A 26,486-nucleotide genomic window follows, 5' to 3' on the forward strand; every position below is an offset into this window, starting at 1 on the left:
CTTTGAGCTCCGGCAGAGCTGTAGAAAGGAGATAATTGCTAATACCTAGACTCAAGAGGTTGTTGTTCGTGCCGTATGAGACAATGCCTGAAAAACTATCAGCTATGGGAAATAGATGGGGAAACAGTGGAAACAGTGTCAGACTTTATTTTTCTGGGCTCCAAAATCACTACAGATGGTGACTGCAGCCATGAAATTAAAAGACGCTTACTCCTTGGAAGGAAAGTTATGACCAACCTAGATAGCATATTCAAAAGCATAGACATTACTTTGCCAACAAAGGTTCGTCTAGTCAAGGCTATGGTTTTTCCTGTGGTCATGTATGGATGTGAGAGTTGGACTGTGAAGAAGGCTGAGCGCCGAAGAATTGATGCTTTTGAACTGTGGTGTTGGAGAAGACTCTTGAGAGTCCCTTGGACTGCAAGGAGATCCAACCAGTCCATTCTGAAGGAAATCAGCCCTGGGATTTCTTTGGAAGGAATGATGCTAAAGCTGAAACTCCAGTACTTTGGCCACCTCATGCGAAGAGTTGACTCACTGGAAAAGACTCTGATGCTGGGAGGGATTGGGGGCAGGAGGAGAAGGGGACGACAGGATGAGATGGCTGGATGGCATCACTGACTCGATGGACGTGGGTCTGAGTGAACTCCGGGAGCTGGTGATGGACAGGGAGGCCTGGCGTGCTGCGATTCATGGGGTCGCAAAGAGTCGGACACGACTGAGCGACTGATCTGATCTGATCTGAAGAATTGAAAACAGCGATGGGCAGCGGAAGTGGGTGGTATAGATGGTGCTGGATCATGGGGCTTATTGTATTATCCTTATTGTATTATCCTGTCCACCTTTCTACAGGTTTGAAATTCTCCATAATGATTAAAAAATATTTATTGATTGATTTATTTGTTGGCTGAGCTGGATCTTAGTTGCTGCATGCAGGATCTTTAAGTTGCACTATGCAAACTTAGTTACAGCACGTGGATTCCCTGACCAGGGATCAAACCCAGGCCCTCCACATTGGGAGCACAGAGTCTTAGCCACCGGATCACCAGGGAAGTCCCTCCATAATAATTTTAAAAATATGTGTACTTAATCAAGGGGCTCGGAGAAGGCAATGGCACCCTACTCCAGTACTTTTGCCTGGAAAATCCCATGGACCGAGGAGCCTGGTGGGCTGCAGTCCATGGGGTCTCGAAGAGCTGGACACATCTGAGTGACTTCACTTTCACTTTTCACTTTCATGCATTGGAGAAGGAAATGACAACCCACTCCAGTGTTCTTGCCTGGAGAATCCCAGGGACCGGGGAGCCTGCTGGGCTGCCGTCTATGGGGTCGCACAGAGTCGGACACGACTGAAGCGACTTAGCAGCAGCAGCAGCAATCAAGGGGCTTCCCTGGTGGTTCAGATGGTAAATAATCTGCCTGCAATGTAGGGGACCAGGGTTTGATCCCTGGGTCAGGAAGATCCGCTGGAGAAGGGAATGGCTACCCACTCCAGCATTCTTGCCTGGAGAATTCCATGGACAGAGGAGCCTGGTGGGCTACAGTCCATGGGATTGCCAAGGTCAAACACGACTGATCGACTAACACTTTCCCTTTGTTTTTTTTTTTTTAAAAAAGGAATGATTATCACCAAGTGTGATCTCGGGGAGCCGGGCTGGAACACAGGGACTTCACTAAAAATGTGGGGCTTCACAGAATGGCATTGTCCGATTCTGTGGCCACCAGCCACATGTGGCCACCAAGCACTTATTGGATGGCTAGTCCTGACTAAGATGTGCTGTAAGTGCAAAGTACACACCAATTTTGAAAACTTGGTACAAAAAAAGAATGTAAAATATCTCGTATGTTCTTTTTATATTGGTTCCATGTTGAAATGAGAACATTGTGAATACATTGTATTAATTAAAATATATTATTAAAATTAATTTCACTTGATTCACAGATATTTATAAGCTCATGTTCATGGCAACATTATTCACAATAGCCAAAACATGGAAGCAACCTACATGTTGCTTCCTACATGTTGCAACCTTTCTATATCATGCAACCTGCATGATGACTACAAGCAGTCATCAATAGATGACTGGATAAATAAAATGTGACATATTCCATGGAATATTATTCAAGCCTTTAAAAGGCAAGAAAATTCTGTTACCTGCTACAACCTGGATGAATCTGAGGACATTATGCTAAATGAAATAAGCCAGTCACAACAGGACAGATACTGTATTATTCCACTCATTAGAGGTGTGAGACCATTCCAATTCATAGAGTCCAAAAGCAGAGGGTAGTTTCAAGGGGCTCGGGGGAGGGGTAGGGAGTTATTGTTCAAAGGATACAGAATTTCAGTCTTGCAAGATTTAAAAGGTTCAGGGGTTAGATGGTCCTGCCGGTTGCACAACTGTGTGAAGGTACTTAGTGCTACTGAAATGCACACTGAGTAACAGTTAAGATGGGAAATTTTATGTTACATGTAATTTACCACTATTTAAAAATGAATTTCACCTGTTTCTTTTTCATATCAATTAAAAGACACTTGCTTCTTGAAAGTAAAGCTATGATAAACCTAGACAGCATATTAAAAAGCAGAGACATCACTTTACCGACAAAGGTCCATATAGTCAGAGCTATAGTTTTTCCAGTAGTCATGTATGGATGTGAGAGTTGGACCATAAAGGAGGCTGAGCTCCGAAGAATTGATTCTTTTGAACTGTGGTGCTGTTCAGAGTCCCTTGGACTGCAGGAAGATCAAACCAGTCAACTCTAAAGGAAATCAACCCTGAATATTTCCTGGAAGGACTGATGCTGAAGCTGAAGCTCCAATACCTTGGCCACCTGATGCGAAGAGCTGACTCATTGGAAAAGACCCTGATGCTGGGAAAGATTGAAGGCAGGAGAAGGGGACGATAGAGGATGAGATGGTTGGATGGCATCACCGACTCAATGGCCATGAGTCCGAGCAAGATCTGGGAGATAGTGAAAGATAGGGAAGCCTGGCATGCTGCAGTCCATGCAGTTGCAAAGGCACTACTTAGGGACTGAACAACAACAACAGAAAATTTTAAATTACATATGTGACCCATGGTATATTTCTACTGGGCCGTGCTATCATAGATACATCTTCAAACATAATATGAGTGAGTCAGTAGAATCCTTTGAAGGCCAATGAAGTTAACAGGAGGGAGAAGGCCCAAAAAGGGAAGCCCAAGGATCAAAAACGGGGCCATTCAGGGACAAGATGTGAAAATTGGCAGGTGTATGGTCAGTAGAGAGAAGACCTCTGTTGTATGTACAGTTAGTACACAGATGTGCCAAGTTTCCCTTTGCTGGGATTCCAGACTCATCAAAAAATTGTGAGAACTTACTCTCTAAGGCCCCCGATACACAGAGCATAACTATTTGGGTCACTGTAAATGAATATCCCCTACAGTTATAATACAGGGTCACATTTGGGTATAGCCATCCGTTTCTTGTGAGTTTGCTTAGTGGGGTTCAGTCCCTGAGCCCACTGATCTGAGGGTGCCTGCCAACATGGAAACGCCGGACCTGCCAAGTTGCAAACCAGACCCTGCCCTCAAGGACAACCGCAGGCTCCAGCTGGGGGTCTTCTGTCCTCTACAGCCTGTCTGGACAGTAGAGGGCAGTTCCCCGAGGGCAGGATCGGGCCTTAGTTACAGGGCCGTGTGTTGTGCTTCTTAGCACAGTGCCTGGGATGTAGGGTAAGCTCAGAAAAATGAAAACCTTAACCACCTCCCCATAACAGATCCACAACTTCCCCAATGCAGGCCATGTATCCAGGCCCTGCCACAGCCCTCTGCCTACACTGGGGAAGCAGAAACCGTTCCAAGCACAGGCCATCCTAAAGTCCACTCCGACCAGCTCACCGGACCTGCCAGGCCCAGACAGGCTCCCTCACCCTCCCTGCGGCTATCTCTGCCTCTCCCTTAAAGAGGGGAGCAGAGTGGTTGGGGTGAGGGGTCACTCACTCGAGGCTGCCAGCACCCCCGCAGAGGTGCAAGGGGCGCCTCCCGTCCTGGTCAGGGATGTTGGGATCGGCTCCTGCCACCAGCAGCACGTGGACGCAGGCGGCGTGGCCCGCGGCACAGGCCTCATGCAGGGCAGTCCGGCCCCCGGGGGCACTGTCGGGCCTTGCCCGCCGCCTCAGCAGCAGCCGCAGGATTTCCACGTGGCCCCGGCTGGCCGCCACGTGCAGGGGGGTGGTCAGCTCCTCTTCATAGGTCAGCGACCAGAGTCCTAGGGAGAGATGGGGACACAGGACCTCAGAGCCTGGGTGGAGGCAAAGACCTGCCATGCAATGGGGGGTGGGGGTGGGAGGTGGGCAGAGGCTGGGAAGCCAGAGCCCAGGCTCCTTCCCAGGCTTCCCTCCCACCCACCCCCCACTTGGAGCTCCGAGTCCCCCCCGCCCCCATGACCCTGGCCCATACTCAGAGCGCGGATGTTGAAGCGGAAATCTCTCCATCGCTCTGGGTCGCTGGTATCAAAGATGGAATCCGGAGCCAGGCCGTTGCTGGAGTCGGCCAGGATGCGGGAGACAGAACCCATGTCCCCGGCCAGCACTGCCTGCCAGAAGGCCAGGGCAGGTCCCGAGGCCGTGCGGGTGACAATGGGCCCTGGGCCAGACTCCGGGGACCCTCCGTGGGGCTTCTCCACCAGCCTGGCACAGAGGGCGTGTCTGTCACCAGGGGGCTCGCCCTGCCCCCTGCACTCTTCTGGGGACCAGCTCATGAGGGCAGGGTGTAAGCGTGCAGGGGGTGTTGGGGGAGGGGAGGCGGGAGCCCAAGAGGAGGAAGAGGGGGACGGGCCAGCGTCTCTGGGTCCTCAGCGTCTCTGAGCCTGAGCTGGCCACTCACTGGGCTTCAGCAGGAGCTATTCTGGGCTCCGCATGACTTGTCTCCTGGGCCAAGGTTTAGGCAAGCCTCGGGCTGGAAGGGAAACAGCCCCGGGGCCTGCTCCTTATCCTCAAGCTCTGGGTGCCACCGCGCCCGGATCCCCTGCCCTCAGCCGCGTCTGGGGCCCTCACCCCTCTGGCAGCTGGTCCAGCGAGGCTCCGCCGCCCGACTCTCCAGCAGCAGGTCGGCCGTGCTGTGTGGGGGGAACAGCTCCTGCAGCCTCGCCAGGTCTCCCGTGTACAGGGCGTTCTGTAGCGCCATGTCCGGGCACAGCAGTGGCGGGCGCCCAGGGCGCTCCTGGGCCTCGTGGGACCAGGCCCCCCAGAACTGGCCGGCCGGGGCCGAGGGGGGGCACCCCAGAAGGCGTCCCCGCTGGGGAGGGGAGCTCCTACTCCCAGGCATGGCCACTTTCAGGGCGAGAGCAGGGCCCTGGGCTATGCTGCTGGCAGTTGGGGCGGGTGGATTCTGGGCTGAAGCCAGGCTCAGGCCCTGGGGGGTTGGGGGGGTGGGAGGGGCAGGGAGCACACAGAGGCCATGCCATAAATAGCCCATCCATAGGCCATAAATAGCCTGGACATCCCAGCCTTGCCAAGCAAGGAGGCCTCAGGCTGGGGAATTAGGGAGGAGCCTGGAGGAGGTGGTCAGGGCGGAGCTCAGAACATCCCCCGCAGAGCTGGACAGGCGGCAGGGCTGAAGGGACCACCCAGACGTGGAGTCCAACCTGCAGTTTCCTGGGTGAAGGGAAAGGGAGCCCCGGGGGCGGCGGGGGGAGGGGGTGGTGGTGCTGTGGCCAAGGTGTGACGTGGTGTTGCAGGGGTCGGGGTGGGGGTCAATCCCAAGCTGCTGTCTCTCAGGCTTTCTCATCTGTCCTGTGCTTCATGGAGCCAGCTTCCAGCAGCCCGGCTCTGACTTTAGAGGTAGGGCAAGAGGGGGCCCTGCCTTCCGAATGTCACCAACTACCCCATACCTTCCCGCTCCCAAACGCAAGCTAGGGGTCTCCAGCAAACAGCAGAGAACACCTCCCCCTCTGTGAGGAATCCCCACCATGGGTGCTCTGCGCTGGGGACAGAGGGCTCAGCCTGCAGGCAGCCCAGCTTGGCGCTGACCCTCATCTCCCTGGGTGACCCTGGGGGTCTCCCATGCCATCATTACCTGGAAATCAAAGAGGAAGTACTCTGTCCATTGGGGGTACCTTAGGATAAAGAGAGCACTTCTCCAGGGGAGATGAAAAGGGGAGAAGGGAGAAAGGAAACTCGAAACCAGCCCCCAGGGGGACCTCCTGCCCAGCACAGGACCCTCTCAGGCCGGTCCAGTGGTCTCCTCTCCCTTGGCTCTCAAGACACGGGCCACACGCTTTGACCTTTATTCATATGATCCTTACACAGCTTTTTCGGCGATCACCCTGGGGCTCCCAGAACTCGGTGGCATGGTCATCCCGAGCTCCCTAGGGTCCCCCTCGAAGCCCGTGGGTGGCCCTCCACCAGGAGCAGGAGGCTGCGTCCCTTTCATCCCCCACCTCCGCCACCGAGGGTCATAGGAAGGAATGCAGAGCTCCGGCAGGTGGGAATGGGAGAGGTGGTCTTCAGAAGAACGCTGGAGACCCCTCAGTGAAGATGCTGGGTCTGCCCACAGCCCTCGCCCTGCCCACGGGTGCCTGCCTTTCCCTACCGCCTTTTACCCTAGAACCATTTCCCCTTGCCCCTACTCCGATCCACTGCTGCCCCAGAGACGCTCTTGTAGAAATAAACCCTAGAATAGAAGGGACCTTGGAGATACAACCTCTCCTCACTTCACTGAAGAAGGAAACTGAGGCCCAGAGACAGGAAAGGACCACGTGAGACCACTCAGGTTACAGCCAGGGTCTGCTGGTCCCATGCTCCGGCTTTTTTTTTTTTTTTCCTTCTACACTTATTGTAGACCTTTTTTCCCTTCTTTTCCTATGTTTCTCCCTTAAACGCCTCTGACCCCCCACGTGGCAGTAGTACTAAAGAGCTCGCCTGCCAATGTGGGAGACATTAGAGATGCAGTTCAGTCCCTGGGTCAGGAAGATTCCCCTGGAGCAGGGAATGGCAACCCACTCCATTCTTGCCTGGAGAATCCCATGGACAGAGGACCCTGGCGGCCTCCAGTCCACGCGGTTGCAAAAGGTGGGACACGACCGAAGCGACTAAGCATGCATACACGAACACCTCGGGGAGGGAAAGGGCTGGGGAGCCAGGGCGGGGAAATGACAGCAGGCGAAGACACCAGGTGGGGGTCAGAGGAGTCTGGGAACCAGAGCGGAGCCGGCTTGTGAGCAGCGTGGCCGGGGGTGGGGAGAGGGTGGGTGCAAAGTGGAGCAAGGCTGAGCCGGGCAGGGGCACAGAGAAAGGGGCAGGAAGCATGGAAATGGACAAAGAGAGCAGGTCCCCGAGCCGTCCGGCCGTTTATACCTCTGCCCCGCCCCTAACCCCTCCTGGCCCGTGGGGCCCCACCCGTCCTGCTCCTAATCTCAGGCACCCCAGCCTCAGCATCACTTCTTCTTCTTCTTCTCCTTTGCCAGCTTGGCTTCCTCAGCAGCGTCCTGGTCCTTGAGAAGCTTCATCCTCTTCTTGCCCAGTGGGGTCTTGAAGTACCAGTCCTGGGTTGCAGGAAGGGTGAAGGTGACGGGTCAGACCCTCCGCTCTGCTGGGTGACCTCGCTCTTCCCTTCCAATGGATCTGTGTCTTCTGCACGCAGGTCCTCTGCTCTCCTCTGGGGTCCTAGGGTTCCTGCCAGAGCCCTGGTTTCCCTCGCTCGTCACCGGATACTCTGGGCCATGGTCAGGGGCGAGAGGCCTCCTCCCCTGCCCTGTAGCCCCTGGTCCTCCCCCAGCCATCCCCGGGGTCAGTGGCTGTGGGTGCCCAGCTGGCCCTGCCCACAAGTCCTTCCCTTCTGAGCTCTGTGGGGAGCAGATGGAGGGATCCAAAGTACACTATGGGCCTGGGACGGGGGGCTTCAGAGGGCTGACTCCCCCATTGCTGTTGGTCCTGAACCCCCCAAAGCCTCACCTTCAGGGACTCCTCCTCCTCCCTGTACACCGGGTCCAGCTTTGCCAGAGGCCCCAGGAACTCTGAGGTCAGGAGGGGCCTCTTGGACAACTGCAGGAGCCGCCGCTCGGTCAGCACTGCCTGGATGGCTTGGAGGATGCAGCCAGCTGTGTAGCCGTCAGACACCTTGGCCAGGGCACTGATGTCCAGGTGCTGGGTCCCCTGGGCTCCCTGGGCCTCGATCATATGCCTCCAGAGCACTGCGTGCAGTTGGGGGTGGGGGACACATGGCAGGGAGAGGCAGTGGGCACCTCCGTGTCTACAGAGGAGCTCTGTGCTTCTGGAAGCCGCCCGGCGTCCAGCAGCAGCCCTCCTCCCGGGGAGGTAAGGATCTTCCTCCCCACTTAACACGGCAAGCGAGACTCCGAGGACTTGAGAGGCCTGCCCATGTCTACAGAGGCACACCAGGCCCCAGGCCCCAGGGCAGCTTGTCTAGCCATCCTTCCAGAGCACCTGGAGTGGAGGTCAGGACTCAGCAGGGGCAGATGGGGGAATCGGGGAGCTTTGGCAAGGGCAGTCCTTCGACCCCTTCTCTAACCTGACCCCACATTCCCCGGCCTCACCATGAAAAAAGTGAAAAAGTGTTAGTCACTCCATCGTATCCGACTCTGTGCGACCCCATGGAGACTGTAGCCTGCCAGGCTCCTCTGTCCGTGGGATTCTCCAGGCAAGAATACTGGAGTGGGCTGCCATTCCCTTCTCCAGGGGAATCTTCCTGACCCAGGGATCGAACTTGCATCTCCTGCATTGCAGGCAGATTTTTTTACCATCTGAGCCACCAGGGAAGACCTGGGTTGGGAAGATCCCCTGGAGGAGAACAGGGTTACCCACTCCAGCATCTTGGCCTGGAGAATCCCACAGGCAGAGGAGACTGGTGGGCTGCAGTCCACGGGGTCACAAGGGGCCTCACCATAGCGAGAGGCATAATCGGGCCGAGGCAGGAGGAGGATGCGCTCGTAGGTGCGGCAAAGGCCCTTCATCTCGGCCACCTGCGGCCGGTCGGTGGTCCCGATCAGCATCACGCGGTCCCCGGGACTCAGCAGCCGCAGGGCCTTGGTGAGGTCCTTCTTTATTCGCTTTGGGTCCATCTGTTCCGGGGACAGTGGGGAGGGCGGGGTGGGTGGGAACCAGGGACATCATGCTGGCTTCTAATTCACAAACCTCAGCCTCACAAGGACTGCGGTAGGGGTGGGGGCAGATGGGAGGGGCCGTCGGTCCCGCTTTAAGGGTAAGGAAGTAAGGCAGGAGAAGGACTTGTCCGAGGCCACCTGGCGGGTGAGGTCTGGAGTGACGTGAACACACCCACGCCTGCCAGCCCTGCCCACAGGCTCTGCCCACCTCCTCCTCTTCTTTGGGGACTCGTTTGTAGAAAGTCTTCTCCGCATTCCCAATCCAGATCACAGAAGGCTGTAGGTATCGAGCCACCTGGACACATCAGAGAACAGAAGCCCAAGGTTAGACTTTCCTTGGGGAAGGGTCCCCTCCCCATCTGGTCAAACCCAGGGTCAGGGCCATCCTCGGTCAGTGGCCGGATTTGTTCACACATCCTGCCAGCCCCACCTCTCCGCCCTTCCAACACCCATCACCCCACACCCTGGGGTGGGGGGTGGTAGTGCAGGGGGGGCTATGTGTTCAGCTTCATCTCTGCCAAAAGAAGAAACTACCCTGCCTCCTACTTCCTTCCCACCTCCCCCATCACTGGGGCTTTGGGAATCCACAGGCTCCCAGCAGGGACTGACTGGTAGGGAGACCTCACCAGCTCCTGAAACGACACTGCACCTGGGTGACCCCCCCGACCTCCCCGCCAAGCCCACCCGGCCCTGTTGTCACAGTCTGAGAACTCGAGATGCCGTCGGGAGACTCCCAGACCTTAAAGACAACGTGCACCAGCATCTGCACCCCAGTCTTGCCGGGGTATTTGCCCTGCAGGTTCTCCGGCGACAGGTCAAAAAGGTTGGCACCGGTCTCCGTGCATACGGCCTTCACCAGCATCTTCTTGCCCATACCGGAGGGACCCACCAGGAGGATGGAGCGGATGAGGGGAGCCATGGAGTGTATATCTGGGGAGCCTGAGAGAGAAGATGGAGGGGGTTGGCTAGGGGCCGGCAGGGGGCCGGGGGTGGAGACGTTGAGTGAGGGGAGGCCATGGTCCCCAGGCTGGGCAAGACGAGGGTCAGGTCATGGCTGCACTCTTCTGCCCCAGGGCCTGGACAAAGCCCCCGCGAGAGGCAGCCTGGATGGAGCCTAATGGTTTAGTAAGCCTAATTCCGAAGGGCTACATGGGAAGGGGGGCACTGGGGGGGAGAAGGGGTTCAGAAGAGAGCCTCCCTCCTCCCAGTGCCCCTTCTTTCCATTCCACCTGTTTCCACTCCTGGATTTTGAAGGGATGTAATTAAAGGGCGTAAGCCCTTCAGAAAGATCCAGCCTCTGGTGTGTTTCAGGCAGTTGGGGGCTGGTTTTCTGGGAACAGGACAGACTAGGGGAGATCGCTCAGGACTGAGGGAGGGGCTGGAAATGTGGGGTCCTCAGCAGACTGAGGGCCTGCCTGGCTTCAGGGTGTGACCTCCAGGGGGGCCCTGAGGAAGGCACAGGGGGAGCCCAACACGCGCCCACAGCCCAGGACGGATCCACCTGCCTCGGCCGCCCACCCTGAAGCCGCACTGCCCCAGGGCCTGCCTCCCCGCCAGGCCTCTCACCTAGCCGCAGAATCCCATACAAGGCCATGTTCTGCCGGATGTCAGCCAGGGAGGGCATAGGCAGCTTGTTTGCCAAGTTCAGAGCCGATCCGAGATAGAGGCAGTCACCTGGGGAGGGGAGGAGGGCACAGCTGGTGAGCAGCACACCCGCTGGGGCAGGGCACACGGGGAGAGGGGTCACGCAGGGCTGGCAGTCGGCTTCGGGGATGGCCACGGCCAGGGGAACCGCTCCTTGGTCCAGCCCTGGAGTAGGCGCTGGGGGGAGGTCTCACCAATGTAGTCTTTCAAGGGCACTGTCTCGCTCTTCTTTAGAAGGCCTAAGACGACGAGCTCTTCAAACAGGGAGTCCATAGGCCTGGCAGAGGGTGGCACAGGGGGGCGCCCAGGACAAAGGGAAAGGGACATAGATTGGCGGGGGTGCTGCTGCAGGCAGGAGCAGGGGGCAAGGGGGACTCGCCAGTGGTGCCCTGTCTGCCTTCCTGTGGTCAGACAGCATCAGAAGGCACGACGCTGGCCCGCTGGCCCAGCCGGCAGCGTGCCCCAGCTGGGTGCCCTGGGGTCTGAATGGCGTGTGAGAAGGACCCTCTGAGACCCAACGTGGGTGACACACAGCCCCTTCCTAGAAACCACACGGAAGATGTACACACTCTGGGAGGCTGGGGGCGGGGCTGGCCCCAGTGCACTCACACCACCAGAGGAGTGGAAAGGGGCCCCTGGCAAGGATGCCCAGCGGGACGCCCAGGGGTGGTGGGGGAGTGCGGAAGGAAGGAGACACAGGAAGCAGGGAGTGTTTGGAACAACGCCCCACTCACAGCTCATCCCCAATCTCCACTTTCCAAGCACTTTCTTGTGCTTGAGTTCATCCTCAAGGCTCTCCCGTGAGTTTGGCAGGGCAGGGACTCAGGTTACCGAGGACGGGGGCTCAGGGAGGTTAAGTGACTTCCCCCAGGTCACACAGCCACAGAACCAGGCCCTGACATCAGATCTGTCCTGGACGAGGGCTCACTCCACCACCCCCAGTGAAGTGCGGGCTCTACCTGTCTGGGGTCAGGTCTTTTTCCTTCTTCTTCTTCCCAGGTTTCTTGCCCGCCTTCTTCTGGTAGAAAGCAAACACAGAGGCAGTGGTCTTCTGTTCCTTGACTCCCCCGCCTGAGAGCCCTGCCTTGTTCCAGCCCCAGCCCCTCATCTTGCCTTTGGAGGCTTCACGGGTCTCGTCTCCTCCCTGTCCACGGCCAGCCTCAGGTTCTTCAGCTCCTGACGCATCAGATCATCCACCTGGGGGCCGGCAGGGGGTGTGCTCGGGTGACCAGGGCTTGGGAAGGACAGGTAGGAGGCTGAGGATGAAGTCGGGGTCAGGGGGCCCTCAGGGAAGATCCAGCCCAGCCCAGTGATGGCAGCTGGTGGGGGTGGAAGGTTCTTTCAGAATGTCCCAACCCTGACCCACATCTCACTCATGCTCAAGCCTGGCATTCATGTGGGCAGAAGCTCCGAGGATGGAGCCAGTCAGCTTTCAGTTCAAGCCCCAGTTCAGTTCAGTTCAGACAGTCGGGTCCAGTATTTTGCAGACCCATGGACTACAGCACGCCAAGCCTCCCTGTCCATCACCAGCTCCCGGAGCTCACTCAAACTCATGTCCTTCGAGCTGGTGATGCCCTCCAACCATCTCATCCTCTGTCATCCCCTTCTCCTCCTGCCCTCAATCTTTCCTAGAATCAGGGTCTTTTCCAATGAATCAGTTCTTCACATCAGGTGGCCAAAGTATTGGAGCTTCAGCTTCAGCATCAGTCCTTCCAATGAATATTCAGGACTGATCTCCTTTAGGATGGACTGGTTGGATCTCCTTGCAGTCCAAGGGACTCTCAAGAGTCTTCTCCAACACCACAGTTCAAAAGCATCAATTCTTCAGTGCTCAGCTTTCTTCACAGTCCAACTCTCACATCCATACATGACTGCTGGAAAAACCATAGCTTTGACTAGATGGACCTTTGTTGGCAAAGTAATGTCTCTGCTTTTGAATATGCTGTTTCGGTTGGTCATAACTTTCCTTCCAAGGAGAAAGCATCTTTTAATTTCATGGCTTAGGTCACCATCTGCAGTGATTTTGGAGCCCAAGAAAATAAAGTCTCTCACTGTTTCCATTGTTTCCCAATCTATTTGCATGAAGTGATGGAACCAGATGCCATGATCTTAGTTTTCTGAACATTGAATTTTAAGCCAACTTTTTCACTATCCTCTTTCAGTTTCATCAAGAAGCTCTTTAGTTCTTCTTCACTTTCTGCCATAAGGGTGGTGTCATCTGCATATCTGAAGTTATTGATATTTCTCCCAGCAATCTTGATTCCAGCCTGTGCTTCATTCAGTCCGACATTTCTCGTGATGTACTCTGCATGTAAGTTAAATAAATGAAGTGAAGTGAAGTGAAAGTCGCTCAGTCGTGTCTGACTCTTTGCAACCCCATGGACTATATAGTCCATGGAATTCTCCAGGCCAGAAGACTGGAGTGGGTAGCCTTTCCCTTCTCCAGAAGATCTTCCCAATCCAGGGATTGAACCCAGGTCTCCTGCACTGCAGGCCAATTCTTTACCAGCTGAGCCACAAGGGAAGCCAATATACAGCCTTGACGTACTCCTTTCCCTATTTGGAACCAGTCTGTTCTTCCATGTCCAGTTCTAACTGTTGCTTCTTGACCTGCATACAGATTTCTCAGGAGGCAGGTCAGATGGTATGGTATTCCCACCTCTTGAAGAATTTTCCACAGTTTGTTGTGATCCACACAGTCACAGGCTTTGGCGTAGTCAATAAAGCAGAAGTAGATATTTTTCTGGAACTCTTGCTTTTTTGATGATCCAACGGATATTGGCAATTTAATCTCTGGTTCCTCTGCCTTTTCTAAATCCAGCTTGAACATCTAGAAGTTCATAGTTCACATACTGTTGAAGGTTGGCTTGGAGAATTTTGAGCATTACTTTGCTACTGTGTGAGATGAGTGCAATTGTGAGGTAGTTTGAGCATTCTTTGGCATTGCCTTTCTTTGGGATTGAATGAAAACTGACCTTTTCCAGTCCTGTGGCCACTGCTGAGTTTTCCAAATTTGTTGGCATATTAAGTGCAGCATTTTCACAACATCATCTTTTAGGATTTGAAATAGCTCAGCTGGAATTCCATCACCTCTACTCTTGCCTGGAAAATCCCATGGATGGAGGAGCCTGGTAGGCTGCTGTCCATGGGGTCGCTAGGAGTCGGACAGGACGGAGCAGCTTCACTTTGACTTTTCACTTTCATGCATTGGAGAAGGAAATGGCAACCCACTCCAGTGTTCTTGCCTGGAGAATCCCAGGGACGAGGGAGCCTGCTGGGCTGCTGTCTATGGGGTCGCACAGAGTCAGACACGACTGAAGCAACTTAGCAGCAGCAGCTACTAGCTTTGTTCGTAATGATGCTTCCTAAGGCCCACTTGACTTCACATTCCAGGATGTCTGGCTCTAGGTGAGTGATCACACCATCGTGGTTATCTGGGTCATGAAAATATTTTTTGTATGGTTCTTCTGTGTATTCTTGCCACCTCTTCTTAATCTCTTCTGCTTCTGTTAGGTCCATACCATTTCTGTCCTTTATTGTGCCCATGTCTGCATGAAATGTTCCCTTGGTATCTCTAATTTTCTTGAAGAGATCTCTAGTCTTTCCCATTCTATTGTTTTCCTGTATTTCTTTGCACTGTTCACTGAGGAAGATTTTCTTATCTCTCTCTGCTATTCTTTGGAAGTCTGCATTCCAATGGGTATCTCTTTCATTGTCTCCCTTGCCTTAGCCTAGTCCAGATCCACTGTTTCAAGTCTGCGTGGAGGACTTTCCTGCTGGTCCTGTTGTAAGAATCTGTCTTACAATGCAGGGCACGCAGGTTCAATCCCTGATCAGAGAATGAAGATCCCTTATGCCACAGAGCAACCGAGCCATGCTCCACAACTACTGACCCCTCACCCACAACTAGCGAGTCCGCGTGCTGCAATGAAACGTCTCAAGGGCCGAAACGAAGATCCAATGTGGCCAAATAAGTTAAATAAAGTCTGCATGACCTTGAGCAATTTTGTGGCCTCTCAGCCTCGGTTTCCTCACATGTGATGTCAAGAAAATCAAGGCGCCTGCCTCATGTGTTGTTGGAAAGATTGTGTGATCCAATGCTCCCAAGGTGGGCAGCACAGGGTGGGCAGAGGATCGTGGGTATGGCCCTGGCATAGAGCCCCTTGCGTCCCCCTCCCTCAGGGCTGCGTCAGAGGACCCCGGGGACCAAGATGCACCCAGATGGAGCCAGGACTAGGCCGGGCAGGCGGTGCCTAGAGGCAGGGTGCTGCAGAGGCTGGCGGGCCGGGGGCCGGTGGGCAGCAAGGATGGAGCCTGATCCTTGGAGGCCCCGCAGGGACGCTCACCTGTATCCGGATTTCCTGCTCCACGTCTTTCCTCTCTTCTATCTTGAGGGTCTCAGAGTCAAAACTCTGGCTGGGAAAGAGGCTGTCAAACCGGTTCTTCCACAGATCTGCCGGTGCAGGGGCGTGTGTCCGGGATCCAGATGTACACACACACTCACACTCACGTGCACACAGAAGCTCACAGGTCCATGCACGCCCGCTGGCCCAGCTCTCCTCTCACCGAACTGCCTGGCACTTCCACCCAGACTGCAGATCGAGGCCTGATCCCAAGGCCTATGGCCACAGGATTCAGACCCACAGCCCAGGGAGCACACCTCACGCCCCTCTCCTCTTTGGCTTTCTCCCCTCAGCCGTCACCCCCACGTCCCCACGTCCCCACACGTGGCACAGGCCCACTCTCCCGGGGACCAAGGTCACCCCAAGACCCCACAGGCCTGACCGCCCCTCTTCTCTCACTCGTGTACTCCTTGTGGCCGGCGTTAATCGCAGGGACGGATTTGGAAGGCAGTGCTCTAAGCATCGTGTCCGCTTCCTAGAACAGAGACATCCTCCCCTCGAAGCCCTCACCTCCGTGCATCACCGCGCATCTGGGCCTGATCTTCCCAGACCCGCCTCCCGCCAGGAATTCTCTGCCCCCTTGGTCCGTGGCTCCAGGCGGCGCCTTACTCCCTTCTTGGTCTTTTCTCCCTTCTTCTTCTGTTTCTCTTCTTCCTCCTTTTCTTTCTCCTTACTTTTCTCTTGCTCTTTTTTTTTGTTCTCCTGGACTTGCACCTCCAGTTCCATCCTCACCTGTGACAGACACAGGAAGATGCTTCGGGGAAGACCGAGGGGGTTGATACGAGTCAGAGAATCCCAGGGCCTGAGCTAGGGGTGGACCCAGGATTCCCAAGGCCTCGCATCACTGGTGGGACCCAGGCGCCAAGAGTCCAGGAAGAAAGGGGCTCAACTGAGCAGGTGGGTGCTTGCTCAGAGCTGCTGCTCTCCCCGGGGGTCTCCATGGAGGTGGGGAGCTGGAGTCACAGTGCTCTCATCAGACACATCTCCTCTCTCTGACCCAGGGGGCCTTCTCCAGATCCTTCTGGGGACCCCCTCCTCCACCACATCTGCAACCTCCCACCCATCCCCCACTACCCTCAGCTGACACTCAGGTTACTCTCTCTAACCTCAGATTCCACCTAACAAAGAAACGCCTCCATTCCCACCTCTGGGGTACCTGTTCTGGAGTCTTGTCTGCAAAGATCAGGGAGGATCCACCTAAAGACTCGTCTGGATAATCAGGGAATCGGCCGGTGAGGGCACTAAATGGACATAAGATGGTTGGAGAGATGGATGGATGGAAGGATGGGTGGACAGAAAGGTGGATGGGTGGATGGGTGGCTGGATGGATGGACAGATGTATGGATGGGTGGATGGGTGGGTGGATGGACGGATGGGCGGAGGAACAGAAGGATAAATGGATGATGGATGGATGGACAGATGGGTGGGTGGACGGATGGTGGATGGACGGATGGTGGATGGATGGATGCATGGAAGGATGGACGGATGGGTGGATGGGTGGGTGGATGGACAGATGGGTGGGTAGACGGATGGGTGGATGGATGGATGCGTGGACAGATGTATGGATGGGTGGATGGGTGGGTGGATGGACAGATGGGCGGAGGAACAGAAGGATAAATGGATGATGGATGGGTGGTCCCAGGGGGTGGGTCCATCCCATGGACAGATGGGTGGATGGGCGGAGGGGTGGACAGACGGGTGGAGGGATGCATGGATGGATGAACAGATGGGCGGAGGAACAGAAGGATAAATGGATAATGGATGGGTGGACAGATGGGTGGGTGGACGGACAGAGGGGTGGACGGATGGGTGGCTGGCTGGATGCGTGGATGGACGGATGGATGAAGAGGACAATGGAGAAAGATGAAGAACAAGGAAGACAGAGGGAGAGGGAGAGGGAGTGGATTGTTACAGAACAGAGTAGGGAGACCAGTGAGGGGGTGTCCCTGGACACTTTCCCGTCTTATTCTGGCATTTTCTCTGCCATCTGGGGAAGCAGGAAGTCACGTGTGGAGCTGTTCCCGCAGGCTGGGGGCCCCGAGTTTACACCCCGTGTGTCAGCAGCATGTCAGGGGTTGGGGGGTAAGCCGGGGTCGGGTGAGGAGGGCAAGAGGGGGGTTCACAGCGGGGGAGAGGGGTGGGTCCGCGGAGGCCGGGGACACTGACTGGCACTCAATGAACCACTGTCGGATCTGCTCCTTCATCTTCTCCTTCATGTCGGGCCCCTCCACCTCCCTGAGGTGGTCGTGGGCCTTCACCACAGCCAGCTGGAACTCCTCCTCCTTCTCGGTCTGCCGGAGCCTGCGCACATCTGCCCCGAGGCTGGCCTGGGACCGGGCGCCCATGGGCTCCACCGGGCTGGCTGAGGGGAGCTGGGGACGTGGACGGGGAGGCAAGGGGCTCAGGGGTGGGAGTGGGGCGCCCCAGCACCCCCTCATCCCCGCACAGAGCCCCGCGCGCACACACACCCACGCGGAACAACAGGGCTTGCCTGCATCAGGAGAAATTGTGTTTGGAGCCTGAAACTCGTCTGTGTAAATTACTCTGATAATGAGTTTGCTAGATGCATCCGGGCTGGCCCCCTCCACCCCGCCGGCTCCCCCAGCACCCGCGCCGCCCCCCGTCAGCCTCCGGCCCCAGCCCCACCCCCACGCCCAACGTCCGTGTTGGCAGTCGCTCCGCAGCCACTTTCCCGCCTCATTGGCTCCCAAATGTATTTTAAATATCACTCTGTGCAGAGACAATTACTGAAAACGCTGAGCTCACACTGTTGATGGGCCCAGGCGGCCGGGCTCATTCCTCACCCACCAGTCGTGCCATGGCCCCCTGCCCCCGCGCCCCACCAAGACCCGACCCAGCCCTGGCCTCCTGGGGTCCGGCTGCCCCGGTCATCAGCGAGCTCCGACCTCCGCTCCCACGCGTGGGGCCGCCCGGTCCCTCCCTCCTTTTGAAGCCCCCAGCCTCCTTGGAGCAGCCATCCCAGCCCTGGTCTCCAACTCTTCTGCCCCCAACCCCAGCAATCCCTCCCAGACCCTCCTCCAATCTCCCTTTATAGGCCAGGCTTTTGCGGCTCTGCCCAGGGCCCAGCGCCCTCTCAGGGATCACAGAATCTCACCCCTGTGATGGCTTCCTCTCCTAAGTCAGCAGAGACCAGCTGGGGGCCGACCACCGCAGAGCAGAGGACTTGGGTCTGTCTTCCCCGCCCTGTACCCTCACCCCTTTCGGCCCATGCTCCCCGCCCCCACCCTCCACGTGCACATTCGTGCCCATCACCTAGTTCACACTTAGCCATTCTGCCTGCAGGGCAGAGGAGAGGAGGGAGTCGGGGATCCCAGAGTGAGTGGGGAGCCTGTGCCCTCTGCGGAAGGCTCTGGGGTGAAGGGGGTGTGTCCTCATCCCAACTGGCCCCCCCACATGCTTCTCCCAGAGGCTTCAGGAAACCCACTGGCCCTGGGAACTGGCCTCGTGCCACTGCGGGGCCCACCCCCTGCAGCCTCTCCTGCCAGCTCCATCATGGGCCAGGGGACAGGATGCTCTGAGCCATCGTCCCTCACCCCACCCCATGTATGACTTCCTTCCAAAGGGCTCTCGGCAGGGGGGAGCGGGAAGGGACGTGGCTTGGCAGTGGCTTTGTGGTGACCCTCCATCAGGGTCCCCAGACCCCCTTCCCGCAGTCCTCAGTGGAGGGAAGTATGCACAGGGCTGGGGGCAGGACGCTCACCATGCCGATGAACTCCATCTCGGTTCGCCGGTCCTGCTGAGTTCGTTTCCTCTGCAGGTAACCCTTCCATACCTGGGGGGACACAAGGGCCCGGACACTCCCACACTGCCTTTCTGCTGGGACGCAGGGTAGGGGGCAGAGCTCTGGGGAGGGCACCTCTAGGACACAGCTCACTGGCCACTGACCCCTGAGCAGAGATAGCCCAGATGGGGTGGGGCCGGTCTGCACTCAGACGCCCGGCACTCTCAGAGCCCCCCAGGAATTCCCTCTGTCTCATCTCTACCTTCTAACCTGCCTTTAAAAATATTTCTTTTCTTAGTTGCGGTAGGTGAACTCTTAGTTACAGCATGTGGGATCTAGTTCACCAACCAGGGATCGAACCTGGGCCTCTTGCGTTGGGCGTGCAGAGTCTTAGCCAACGGACCACTAGGGAAGTCCCTAACCTGCTGTATCTTTTGAGGCACAAATCAGAGTTCAGATTCCACCTCCTCTGAGAAGCCCTCCCCACTCTCACTTCTCAGCATACTTCCAGCATCTGGAGTAAATGCTTGCTTCCACTCAGGCCCATAGACCTGGGTGCTGTTGAGACCATGCAGCTCCCCTAATTAATTCTTACATGTTACAAGGAAACTGAGGCCAGAGATGGGACACGGCCTCTCCCAGGTCTCAGGGCCGTTCGGCGCAGAGCCAAGACCAAGGCCCTGTTTTTTGACTCCTCACCCAGGGCTCCTCTCCCACCTAATCTTGGGCCCGTGGACAACCCAATGCCCTGGGGAGGAGAATAGAGGGAGGCAGGGCCAGTGCCTCATCTGGCAGTTTGAGACAGAGCCTCAGCGGGCAGGCTCCTGGCCAGGCTTTGTCCTCCTTCTCCCACAATGAGCACAGCAAAGACCCCTGATAACTGAGGGCCTCACATACTCTCCCCTCTGATGAGGCCAGTGGGGAACCCAGGACCTGGGACGCAGTGTTTCCATACCCTCGACGTCTGGAGACAGGGACGAAAGGACTCGCTTTGACTTTCAGGTTGGGGGAGGATGCTCCAGCTTTGGGGCTGACCCACCTTCTCCAAAGGCTTGTTTCAGCGAGCCCCGAGGGCGAGGACCCCCTGTTCACCCATGGAGCAGCCAGACCTGGGTACGGGACGCACAGCACCCCAGCCCGAGTTCCCTGATTTGCAATCTGAAAATCTATCTCGCTTGGAGAGGACATCTGTTCTCAAGGCTGCTGTCTGTTAGTTGGCTGGTTTGCTCTGGATTTTGGGGAAGAAGTCCTAAGTCCCCTGTATTGGGCTGGGAAACAGAAGTTTTTGAGGCTCTGGGACTTGATAGAAGATGGGAGAGGAGCTTGACTTAAGAGAGAAAGCTCCAGCAGCCCCAGGTCAGCAGTCCTGGGCCTTCCTGCCCTGGCGTTCTCTAGGGCGCCTCCCATCTTATCAAGCTGGTAACCACTGCCCCCATGTGGGTCGGCTTAGCAGCACCTGGGGGGAGATCCACAGGGCTGCCAGGAGACAGAGGAGAGGCCGGCCCACCAAGACAGTGGGGTGGCACGGGGGATCTAGAGATGGAGCTGGGTGTTCTGTAGTGAGGTGGGAGGGGGTGTGATGAAAGGGTGACCTCGGGCGGCCCAGATCCCGAAGACACCTGGAGTCATCAGTTCTCAGACTCCATATTCTTCATCATGCTTCCTTTTGCCTCAGCTACCCGGAGGCTCAGGCTACAATTCAGTGACTCATTTCTTTGCCTTTCTTTTATATTTTTTCAGTGATGACAGAATGATAACGTTTACAGGAGACTTGGGAAATACAGAAGAGTTACACATGGTTCCACTACATATCACAACTAATATTTTTAAGTAGGTAAACTAAGATTTTAGCTGGAGCTTCCCTGGTGGCTCAGATGGTAAAGTGTCTACCTGCAGTGCAGGACACCGGGGTTCGATCCCTGGGTCGGGAACATCCCCTGGAGAAGGAAATGGCACCCCACTCCAGTATCCTGGCCTGGAAGATTCCATGGATGGAGGAGCCTGGTGGGCTACAGTCCACGGGGTCGCAAGGAGTCGGACATGACTGAGAGACTTCATTTTACTCACTTTCAATATCAAACTCTCAAAAATTCATAGAATGAATAGACATAAAAGCAGAAGGATATAGCAGGCCGGAAAAGCTTTTGTGACTTATTTTTCACCGTCTTACAAGTTTTGGGGATGATCATCTACTCTGTTCTGCTGCTGTATTATGGATCTTTCTCCCGTAATTTCAAATTTTTATTTATTATTGTTATTTTAAAAATTTTTGGCCGCACCATGTGGCTTGTGGAGTTTTAGTTCCCTGAACAGGGATTGAACTCAGGTCCTTGGCAGTGAGAATGAGGAGTCCTCACCATTGGACTGCCAGACAATTCCCTTTCTCCTCTGATTTTAATGATCCTTCTGTTTGGGGGGCTTTTATGGCATCCCACTTCAAGTCTTTTGGGGGAGATGGAGAACAAATAATAAATAAGATACATGTTTATTACCGATGAAAGTCCCTAGCTTAACATCTCGGAGAAGGCAATGGCACCCCACTCCAGTACTCTTGCCTGGAAAATCCCATGGACAGAGGAGCCTGGTGGGCTGCAGTCCATCGGGTCACTAAGAGTCGGACACGACTGAGTGACTTCACTTTCACTTTTCACTTTCATGCATTGGAGAAGGAAATGGCAACCCACTCCAGTGTTCTTGCCTGGAGAATCCCAGGGATGGGGGAGCCTGGTGGACTGCCGTCTATGGGGTCTCACAGAGTTGGACACGACTGAATTGACTTAGCAGCAGCAGCAGCTTAACATCTAGTTGTGGGGCAGCAGAATCCAAGCGCCTGTATTTCTGTCAGGCAGAAATACTGCTGAGCCAGGCAGGCTTCCTGGAGGAGGTGACTTTCCTCCAGGGTGCCTGGTGTGGGGGGTGGGGGGGGGTTTACCTTCTGTATGGTGACGGCTGCTTCGTCCTGACTGAACTTGAACCGACCTTCCTCCCGAATCTTCCGGTCTCGCTCCTCCTCTTTCCGAATCTCCCGCATGAAGGTGGCCCGGAGCCTGCCTTGCCTGGCCCGCTCGGCCTTTTGCAGTAGGATTATGGCCTCAGTCCGGCTTAATATTGGAAAGCTCTGGCCACAGCAGGAGCAAAGGAGGAGGAAATGAGGGAGGGTTTGCCATCTCCAGTTGGGAGACCAGTCCCCCAAAGACGTGCTGGGGGCATGTCCCAGGGCAGTGAGGTGCCCAAGTCGTGTGCCTCTGCCTTGGCGGGGGAAGGTTACGAGGAGCATAGCACAGCCGTGAGGGGGCCAGGACTACCCAGAGCGCACTCTGAGGTGGTGAAGGACAGGCTCTGTTCCAGGGCCGGGCTGTCTCCCTGACTCACCCCCTCTGAGATCTCTGGCTTCAGTCTGGACAGCAGCTCCACCAGCATGTGTTCTCGCTCCTTCAGGATGCTGGACCGCTCCAGCTCGAAATACCTGGGAATCGGAACCTCCAGGTCTGCCTTTGGGGCAACACAGGAGGAGAGTTGGGAATAAACCTCCAGACACTCTGGCCAAACCGTTACCGCCTTCAGCTGCATACACACCCCTGGGGCTGGCTTCCTCTATCCTAGAGCTGTGGGGTGGCGGGGGGGGGGGGGGGCGTGGAAATGTACAGATTTTGGGCAGATGGCCCCTAGACTCATTCCCCTCTTCCTTTGACCCTGTCATGTGGCCAGAGTTGAATTCTGAAGGATCATGGTAGGTAATGGGCAGTGGTCCCAGTCCTAGCTGTACATCTGAGTCAACTGGGACCCAAGCTCTTAAAATGCAGGCTCCTAGGCCCTCCCTGGGCAACCACATCAGGATGGCAGGGCCTGGAGAAGGTCTGTTTTATCAAGCCCACGGAAACTCTGAGTCCTCCTTAGACGTGGAACAGGGAGCCCTGACCTTGGGGCGGGCTGGAGGCCAGTGCAGAAGCGCTGTGCTCTGGGACTTGCTGATGCACAGACATCCACTGAGGGTCTTGTGAAAATACAGAGGCAGAGTAGTGGTTTTGGGGTGCAGCCAGAGATTCTGCATCTCTAACAAGCTCCTAGGTGATGCTGATGCTGCTGGTCCATGAACCACACTTTGAGGAACAAGCCTCCAGGGGACCCTTTCCAGCAATCCCCTGCAGAGGGGTTCGTGGATTCTCCGAGCCAGACAGAACTTCCAGCCTGACTCCCCAGCCACCCTTAACTACTTTTTTTTTTTTTTTTTAAGATTTATTTATTTATTTTTGGCTGTGCTAGGTCTTCGTTGCTGCACACAGGCTTTCTCTAGTTGCTGCAATGGGGGTTGCTCTCTTGCTGGGGACGCACAGGCTTCTCACTGTGGTGGCCTCTCTTGGGGAGCTCAGGCTCCAGGCTCAGTCGCTGTGGCTCATGGGCTCAGCTGCCACATGGCACGTGGGATCTTCCCAAAGCAGAGATTGAACCCGTGTCCCCTGCATTGGCAGGGAGACTCTCAACCGCTAGACGACCAGGGAAGTCACCTCCTAACCACAATGCGTGAATTTTCCAAACCCCATGGTCCGATCGCCCTGCCCGCCTTCCCTTGCAGATGACATCCCAAGGCCTGGGGTGTCCGAGGAAAGTCAAGGCCACCCCTACTCCCAGCTGGCTGGGGCTTGGTTTGTTTCCACAAGGAGGGGGAAATCAAGGCTAGCCCTCCCCCAGCTCCCCACCCCCCGAGCTGGGGTGGGTGCACTGCTTGAGCAGCCCGCGCACCGGGGTGAGCTTTAAGTCCTGCAGGACTTGGTCCAGGCAGTGGGTCTCACACAGGTCGGCGCGAACCAGATCGTCTTTGAGCTCCAGCACGCGGCAGGCCACGCTGTCCAGCAGGCGCCGCAGCAGCCGCCGCTTCTGCGGCTGCACCATCTGGTCGTAAAGGGTGTCGAAGCGGCGCAGCAGCCCCAGGTAGTGCAGATAGAGCGAGGAGAGCCGGTACTGGAAGGGCTGCCGTTCGCTCTCGGAAACGGCTTCCCCCAGCAGTGGCTCCTGGTCCAGAAGCTCTTCCAAGATCAGGTGGGAGGAGTCCCAGAGGCGCTGGTAAGCTCTGGGAGGAGAGGGCGGCAGGGGGCGCCCTGAGCCTCAGAGGAGCGGGTGGGGGGCAGCAGGGGGCGCCCTGAGCCTCAGAGGAGCGGGTGGGGGGCAGCAGGGGGCGCCCTGAGCCTCAGAGGAGTGGCTGGGGGGCAGCAGGGGGCGCCCTGAGCCTCAGAGGAGTGGGTGGGGGTTCTGAGGAGGGGGCACCCTGAGCCTCAGAAGAGTAAGGGCGGAGGGGGAGGGATGGGCTCCCCTGAGGCGCCTGAAGACCTGAACTCGAGGTCCCAGATGTGATGCTAAGGAGACTCATGGCCCCGGGGTGGAGTTCTGGGAAGGGAGAGACCTTCAGGGAACTGAGATGGTGCCCCAGGGAGACACCCTGAGGCTTAGAGAAGCCAAGGGACTGGGGCTCCTGGGGCTGGAGCCCACTGAGGGAGGAACAAGGAGGGTGACGAATGGGCACCTGCCACGGGTCCTGCCAAGGGAGGGGCCTTTCGGAGTCTGTGGCTGGTCCCTCCAGGCTGGAGGGACACCCAGCAATGCTGCAATGGTCTAGGATGGTGGGCTGGAAGCAGGGGTGAGGGCGAACTGTAGAGAAGGGGACTGTACGGAGGGACTGTTCTGGAATCAGTAGCCCAAGGGAAACCTGAGCGCAGGCAGGAGCGGCCAGGGTGGCTGTGTGAGTGTCCGGGGTCCAGGTGGGGCCGGCCCTCAGAAGCCCCTCTCCCACCAGCCTTGTCCCCAGTGGCCTGGCCCGAGGACCAGGGAGGCGCCATGCCCTTCGTTCTCCCCTCCTTCACTCACGCCTCGGACATGGTGCCCAACTCCACTCTGCCCTTTGTGAGCTGGTCCTGGAATCCACAGAATGTCTGTGGTTCCACCCGGACTCCGCTCCACAAAGCCAGAATAGCCCAGTTTTAAGAGTTCTGTCCCATTGTCTCAAAGTTCTAAGGCTATGAGGGCAAGGGGTGCAGGTACAGGATTGGGGACCCTTATCTCGGAGGACACCTCGGAGGTGGCATGCCAGAGGGCGTGGGCTCCCTTGTAGCAAGCCATGGCCAGGGTGGACAGTAGGGTCAGCCGCGGCCACTTCCCTTGCAAGGATCAAATGAAAGAATGGGCTTTGTTTGACGTCACCCTGTAGACCGTGAGGTTTTGGATGGTTGTTAGTCCTAAAGGCATTTGTCCAGCTGTCCTCTCGGCTGGAGACCAGGCCAAGCCTCCCTATGCTCGTGTGTGACTGCACTGCAGGGGCGAAGGGGCAGGAGTTGGGTTTGGCAGGCCTGGGTTCACGCGGCTTGTGGAATCTTAGTTCCCCAACCGGGAACTGAACCCAGGCACGCGGCAGTGAAAGTGCAGAGTCCTACCCGTTGGGTAACCAGGGATGTCCCCATGCTTCCCCCTTTAAGTGAGCACAAACACGCCAGTTCCCCTGGGGTCTGACATCAATTCACATGATTCGAGTGAGCTGTACCTGTGTAAAGAATGGCGTTGCAAGGAGTAGTGGGTGGGTCTCAGTGGTGTTTGGGGGCTCCTTCTGAACTCTCTGTGGGTTTCCCCATCACTGCTTCAGGCTCACAAGGACATTCTTTGGAAAATTCAAAGCATATCAGCCTGGCTTGGGTCTGCTGGGGTGTGCTTTTGGCTCAGTGTCGAGTGGGGAACGTCTGAATAAATATATGAGGCAAGGGGCAAAGGACAGGGGAGGAGAGAGACAGAGGCAAAGAGGATCGGGGGAGGAATCCACGTGTCCCCAGAGCTTCCAAGGACGTTGCCGAGATGCAGATTCCCATCCAGCACTCTGAGCTGGGGCCCAGGATTCTGCATTCCTAACAAGCTCCCAAGGTGTTACAGAGCTGCTGGTCTGTGAGTCACGCCTAGAGTAGCAAGGAGCGTAAACACAGCACAAGTGGGGAGGAGCTGAGCTTCTGGGCCAGGTCTCCTGAGCCAGTCTTTTTCCTGCCATGGGACAAAAGCGTGGATAATTAGTTCTCACCACGTGGCATCTCCACCGTAGGCTTGACAACGGAGGAAACATGCATGACATATGTTGGGTAACAATTCAGCCATCATTACAGCGAGCCTTTCAATATATGAACTTGAAGTTACAAAGGGAATGTAAAGGATTTTGGACTGTTCACTCAGTCCTAGCCAGCCCTTCACTCCACCGCCGCAGAGGCTGAATTAGAGACAAAAGGAGACTGTGGTCGTGTTATGTAGTGAATCTAGGTGCCGGGTGGACAAGTGGTTATGGTACTATTTTTGCTTTTTTTTTTCCCAAAATAAAATGGGGGAAGAAAAGTTAGGAGTCTCAAAAACATTCTCACCAATTTGTTCTGAAATTAAGGGGAAGAAAACCTTAGGGGAAAATAAAAACATCTTCAAGATCCCAGTAGGTTACTTCAAAGCTGGTTTGGGCCTTTAGTTTTTGTATCTTGTAGATCTGTGTAGCCCCTATGCCCAGCACAGGACAAAAATAATAGTCTTCTAGAAATGGCCTCACAGAACCCCATCCCGAAGGAGGGATGCACGTG

General features: G+C 56.1%; 2 protein-coding genes and 1 long non-coding RNA gene across 6 annotated transcripts in view; 1 reads left to right on the top strand and 2 right to left on the bottom strand.

Moving 5' to 3' along the window:
- ASB10 (ankyrin repeat and SOCS box containing 10) overlaps nucleotides 1-5,389 on the bottom strand; it is a 17,864-nt gene extending 12,475 nt beyond the window's left edge. Inside the window, exons 1-2 of one of the 3 annotated variants that reach the window (XM_019959341.2) lie at nucleotides 5,042-5,389; nucleotides 3,987-4,254 (exon numbers count right to left, since the gene is read on the bottom strand). In XM_019959341.2, coding sequence (XP_019814900.2) covers nucleotides 3,987-4,254; nucleotides 5,042-5,312 — 539 coding nt within the window. In that variant the 5' untranslated portion in view covers nucleotides 5,313-5,389. Of the gene's footprint in view, nucleotides 1-3,986; nucleotides 4,255-4,445; nucleotides 4,876-5,041 lie in introns of those variants that run through there. The other 2 variants (XM_019959340.2, XM_019959342.2) reach the window with 2 other exon arrangements.
- On the top strand, nucleotides 4,963-14,095 carry LOC139182805 (uncharacterized). 2 transcript variants are annotated; one of them, XR_011566375.1, is made up of 6 exons: nucleotides 4,963-5,093; nucleotides 5,765-7,057; nucleotides 7,453-9,034; nucleotides 9,375-9,432; nucleotides 9,699-9,931; nucleotides 11,752-14,095. It is a non-coding gene; the product is annotated as an uncharacterized lncRNA (long non-coding RNA). The 2 variants fall into 2 exon arrangements; XR_011566374.1 differs by lacking the exon at nucleotides 11,752-14,095 and adding an exon at nucleotides 10,182-10,397.
- Nucleotides 7,056-24,833, bottom strand: IQCA1L (IQ motif containing with AAA domain 1 like). The gene is made up of 19 exons (XM_019959525.2): nucleotides 24,757-24,833; nucleotides 23,638-23,965; nucleotides 22,270-22,389; nucleotides 21,830-22,015; nucleotides 18,877-18,948; nucleotides 17,322-17,527; nucleotides 16,312-16,396; nucleotides 15,765-15,887; nucleotides 15,555-15,630; nucleotides 15,099-15,205; nucleotides 11,866-11,949; nucleotides 11,712-11,770; nucleotides 10,947-11,029; nucleotides 10,675-10,782; nucleotides 9,848-10,047; nucleotides 9,317-9,403; nucleotides 8,889-9,066; nucleotides 7,940-8,178; nucleotides 7,056-7,530 (listed from the first exon to the last, which is right to left on the bottom strand). The coding sequence occupies exons 1-19, from the start codon at nucleotides 24,765-24,767 to the stop codon at nucleotides 7,423-7,425; spliced, it is 2,460 nt and encodes an 819-aa protein (XP_019815084.2). The 5' UTR covers nucleotides 24,768-24,833; the 3' UTR covers nucleotides 7,056-7,422.
- Nucleotides 24,834-26,486: the final 1,653 nt, after the last annotated feature.

This window comes from Bos indicus, chromosome 4 (genome assembly GCF_029378745.1).
Source record: "Bos indicus isolate NIAB-ARS_2022 breed Sahiwal x Tharparkar chromosome 4, NIAB-ARS_B.indTharparkar_mat_pri_1.0, whole genome shotgun sequence".
NCBI classification, from domain to species: Eukaryota; Metazoa; Chordata; class Mammalia; order Artiodactyla; family Bovidae; genus Bos; species Bos indicus.

Excerpts from the sequence above, each read along its gene's own strand:
- IQCA1L (XM_019959525.2), bottom strand. Across the intron at positions 15,888-16,311 it reads CAGACAAGACTCCAGAACAG|GTGAGGATGGAACTGGAGGT; the intron begins GTACCCCAGAGG and ends TGTCTGTCACAG. Across the intron at positions 9,404-9,847 it reads TGGTGCACGTTGTCTTTAAG|GTGGCTCGATACCTACAGCC; the intron begins GTCTGGGAGTCT and ends TGATGTGTCCAG.